Genomic DNA, 4,956 nt, shown 5'->3' with positions numbered 1-4,956 from the left:
GGGGAAAGCGAGGCAGGGTGGGTAGCTTTTTTGAAAAGATTATTCATAATTTCTGTTCCTCTGTTAGTTATTATCAATATTACCTAAACGTTTCTGTTATTATGCATAATAACTGAAAATTTCAGTTATTACGCATAATTCCTAATCTTTCCGGTTATTATGCATAATCACTGACAAGTTTAGTTATTACGCGTAATTCCTAAAATGTCTAGTTATTATGCATAATAGCGGATTTCGGATATTAGCTGTAACAGATACACATAACTTACTTTTTACATTTAAAGCAAAAAGTACAACAGGAAGTTTGTTATAATATAGATCATAAACTCTGACACTTCGTAATTATATTCCGAGATTCAAGGAAATTACTAATCCCACTAAAATTTCTCAATAGTGATGGGTTCTTATCTGTTACAGCTGACGACATTACTTTATCTGCTTCAAAACTATATATAAAAATCTCGCCTTTCAGAGCTACAGGCATAGTACATAAAGTCTTAACTATTTTCTAGTAGTTAGTCAACAGCAACATGAAAATCATAATTATTTTTACCGCTGTGATTTGTATTGCACAAAGTTATCCTTCTCTGAAAAATGCTGCCACGTGCACAACATCAGCATGCAAAATTGAAAATGATTGTCGTTGTTCATCAGTTAACAATCCAATTAACAACCCCAGTGATCCAGCACCACAAGTAAGTAGTCAATACATTTACTAAAACCAGGCAGTTTCATGAATCTGTTTTGTTTAGCTAATAGCATTAACGGTCAGCGAGTCTGTTGTTACGACCCTCTACCACGAGTACCTGAAACCATTACTTTTTGACCGTAAAAATCCCGATGGCAAACCTATAGGGGCAACCTTCTATGTGAACCATGAGTACACGGATTATGAACTAGTTCAAGATTTATATCTTCAAGGATACGAAATAGGAGTGCACTCAGTTACGTAAGTGAATCTATTTACATAGTGCTGTATATTATGACCAGCTTCTGCACGATGAAATTTTCCTTTTACAGTTAAGTATAGAATTTATCTTGTTGTTATCATTTTATGGTAAATCAGTTTTAGTCTTCGTTTTATCAAATTGTTACCACCTACAGACCAATATCGTATATTAAAAATAAATAGGCATATTAGATTAATAGATTATCATCTTGTTGGTAATATTATTATGCCGCCGTAATCTTCGAATGTTAAACTTTTACGAGTATATATTTTTTTAATTTGAAATGTTAATTATGTAATGTTAGTAAAATTTTTTTTCCTTTGCAGAAAAAATTCTTCACAAGAATACTGGAGACATGCTACATTAAACGATCTCATAGAAGAATTTGGTGGCCAAAAACAGATAATTTCAAAATTTGCTAAGATTCCCGAACAAGACATTGTGGGAGCCAGAACTCCTCAACTTCAAATAGAAGGTGACCTAACTATTAACGCGTACAAACAAGCGGGCTTAAGCTACGACAACTCCTGGCCAACGAGTTCATCACAACCTTTTTTGCCTTACACGCTAGACTACGCATCAACTCAGCAGTGTTTAGTTACCATTACTTGTCCAAAAGAATCTCATGAACATTTCTGGGTAGCACCTATCACCAACATTAGAGGCAATAACAGTGTTGAATGCAACTCTCTTGCTACGTGTTTAATACAGTAAGTTTACTTTAAATTTTGTACCAACTATATCTCCAGTAATTGCAATTTAATTACAGAGGAACAGCTCAAGAAATTGCTGACTGGTTGATAGAGCAAGTGGATCGTGTACACAATGGTAATCGAGCACCGCTAGTACTCCGTTTAGATTCTTATTGGTTTAGCTTTACTACAAATAGTTATGAAGGATTCGTTTTGTTCTTAGATGAAATACAAAAAAGGAATGACGTTTTCTTTGTGTCAGTTCTCGATATTATCAACTGGATTAAAAATCCCATACCAGCTTCAAGTTTCCAATCTACAGTACATGATAGGTCTGGCGACTGTCTTGCGATTAATTGTCAACTTCGTTTCTTGGATGGCAGTGAAAGATACATGAAATCGTGCGTCCCTTGCCCACAGCAGTACCCATGGAAGGGCAATCCACTTGGAGAAATCTAAAAACAAAATCATTATTTGGTGCACTGTACTTATTTATTTTGTTAATATAATTTTATATTATTTATTTATGTAAAACTTCTAATGATACAATAAAATTTACCAACACTGCTTAAAAAAAAACTTTTAATAAAAATTTATAAAAATAATTATAAAAGTGAAACCTGACAACAAAATTATAGGAATATTATTCTGTACCATAAAACTATAATCACTTAATCCGTTTTTGAAATGTTAGAGTTGCATATTTTTCGGTGTTTCGCCACAATTTTGCAATGTTTAAATTCAATATATCCATGTGTGTTATGTGTATTGTGTGCAAATTCTGTAATCCCAGAGTTACTCACTCTTGACGTTATCATGAGTGATTATGAAAGTCTACGTAAAAAATCGTGTAAGACGTAACTAATCATAATCACAGGATATTTTTACTGGTATATTTTTACTGTCTATATATATAATTCCAAATTTAAAAAAATCAGTTGCGAACCTGTAAGTCAAACTGAAGAGGATCAAAAATGAAAGCGATATTGTTAATGTTGTTATCCTCGCAACTATTTTCCACATCAAAACAAACTGCAGAACAATGTCAGCCAAGTACATGCCTCATCTCCGAAAACTGTCGGTGTTCTGGTGTCAACTCCCCCTTACCAGTAGAGGAAACACCACAGGTAAAGGTCTTTTGTTTACCATTGCACCTTTAATAAAATAAATACATTTACAGTTAATTGCTTTAACTTTTGATGAAGCTGTAGTGGACAATCTTTTTAATGAATTGTGGAAACCACTCTTATTTGACAGAAAAAACCCAGATGGCAATCCTATAAGTGCTAGTTTCTTTGTTCCGCATGAATATACAGATTACTCTCATGTTCAAGAGCTTTATTTACAAGGATATGAAATTGGTGTCAATTCGATAACGTAAGTGCATGCTTCGTCAAGATATCATTCAACTCAGTGTCAATTAAATATTTTAGAAAAAATAGTTTGGCTGAATACTGGGCCCAGGCATCAGAACAAACACTAATTGATGAATTCGGAGGTCAAAGAACACTTCTTTCTCATTTTGCTAATATTCCTATAACAGATATAACTGGAGCGCAAGCACCTCAACTTCAAATCGAAGGAGACGTTTTAATCAGGGCTTATATTGCTTCTGGTGTGAAATATGACAATTCCTGGACGTCTAGAAGTACAGCCCACCTTTTCCCCTACACTTTAGATTATTTATCAAGTCAAGAATGCAGATCAGATACTTCTTGTCCACAGGAATCTTATCCCGGTTTTTGGATCAACCCTATAAATAACATTCGGGGAGAAAATTTGGTTGAATGTAATGCCTTGACCAACTGTAATGTTCAGTAAGTTATTCAGAGCAACATCAGCAAACATTTAATAATATAACCGTAATTTTAAAGTGGGACAGCAAGCGAAATAGCATCTTGGCTACTACAGGAAGTCGAGCGCGTTCGATCAACGAATAGGGCACCTCTGACGCTACTCGTACCATCAGCATGGTTTCGCTTTATAGAAAACAGTTTCGAAGGTTTTCAACAGTTCCTAGACTCATTGACTGGATACAGTGACATTTTTCTCGTTAATCAGAAACAAATAATAGAATGGGTTCAGAATCCGGTACCTCTGAGTGAATTTCAAACTACTACTTCACAAAGAACTGCCTCTTGTACGAAAATTACATGTCCCCTCATAAAGAACAACACAGAAACTAGATACATGACATCGTGTGTAGTCCCTTGCCCAGACGTGTACCCTTGGCTGGGAAATCCTTTAGGAAAAATGTAACCGGACTGTACGTAAAGAGGTATTTTATTTATTACAATTAAACAAATGAATTATTTTTTAGGTAACATGCTATTGGTATTACAATTGTGTTTAAATAATATCAGGAACTTTTAAATCTAAATATTCCCATATAACAACTGAAGTCAGCACAGAAAATCATTGTCTTATAATAAGAAATCCTGCCAAAGTTAAATATTACCAATAAAGTAAAAACTAAAAAATATATATGGTAAAATAAATAGCTTGTATTATTTTGTTTAATATATTTTTTATAAATATCTAGTTGGGACGTACCATCACAAAAGCATACATGATTAGAATGTTTTCTTTTTAAAAATTTACAAAGTTTTTAAAACTGATTGCTTGTATAAATGTTTGAAATTAACCATACTAGAATTAAATTAAATTAAATTAAATGTTCACTTTTTTAGTGTTACTTTTTTACGCTACGTAAACGAAAAGTAGACCATGATGGATTGCTGAAGTGTCAGAGTTTAGTGACATCCTTTTTAAAGAAACTGATGGTGAATTGAGGTAACAACGCAAGCAATAACCTGTAAACTATTTATATACTAACTAACAACAGTCGTCCACTAAAGATATCTACGGCAAAAAGAGTACTTTTTTTAAGTTTGTTGGTACCGTCAAATATTAAAAGTTCTAAGTTTATGTACTCTTCTTGTAACAACACTTAAACCCAAGGTAATGTATAAAGATCAGGTATCACTTTATCAGTCATTAAGATAATTCTTAGACGACAGATTTCAGCTACTCTCGATTTTTTAATGTATTTAAACTATTGACAATCAAAGTAACTGTATATTATTTAATAAAATATAAACAGTATTGTTAAGGACATAATTGTCAAAAAACACACTTGAAATTGTAAAAAATTCTCATTAAAACCAATTTTCAATATAAATAAATACTATATTTATATACATAGGTTTTTTATACAGGATGTTCATTTTATCTATTCACGCCTGACAATTTTTGCATAGGTAACATATTATACACCCCAGAGACGACTTCGTCCAATTTAATTTTTTTTTTAA

General features: G+C 32.8%; 2 protein-coding genes across 2 annotated transcripts; both read left to right on the top strand.

The window, feature by feature from the left end:
* Positions 1–465: 465 nt before the first annotated feature.
* On the top strand, positions 466–2,221 carry LOC135130021 (chitin deacetylase 8-like). Its single transcript, XM_064057318.1, has 4 exons — positions 466–695; positions 753–949; positions 1,277–1,660; positions 1,720–2,221. The coding sequence occupies exons 1-4, from the start codon at positions 531–533 to the stop codon at positions 2,099–2,101; spliced, it is 1,128 nt and encodes a 375-aa protein (XP_063913388.1). The 5' UTR covers positions 466–530; the 3' UTR covers positions 2,102–2,221.
* Positions 2,222–2,557: 336 nt separating this feature from the next.
* LOC135130079 (chitin deacetylase 8-like) lies at positions 2,558–4,140 on the top strand. The gene is made up of 5 exons (XM_064057395.1): positions 2,558–2,769; positions 2,823–3,019; positions 3,076–3,459; positions 3,517–3,908; positions 3,963–4,140. The coding sequence occupies exons 1-4, from the start codon at positions 2,617–2,619 to the stop codon at positions 3,899–3,901; spliced, it is 1,119 nt and encodes a 372-aa protein (XP_063913465.1). The 5' UTR covers positions 2,558–2,616; the 3' UTR covers positions 3,902–3,908; positions 3,963–4,140.
* Positions 4,141–4,956: the final 816 nt, after the last annotated feature.

This window comes from Zophobas morio, unplaced genomic scaffold (assembly GCF_036711695.1).
Source record: "Zophobas morio isolate AGI-343-1 ecotype UQ-CSIRO unplaced genomic scaffold, CSIRO_AGI_Zmor_V1 ptg000017l, whole genome shotgun sequence".
Classification (NCBI taxonomy): domain Eukaryota; kingdom Metazoa; phylum Arthropoda; class Insecta; order Coleoptera; family Tenebrionidae; genus Zophobas; species Zophobas morio.
Note: the sequence above shows the minus strand (reverse complement) of the source record. Positions and strands in the feature narration are given on the sequence as shown.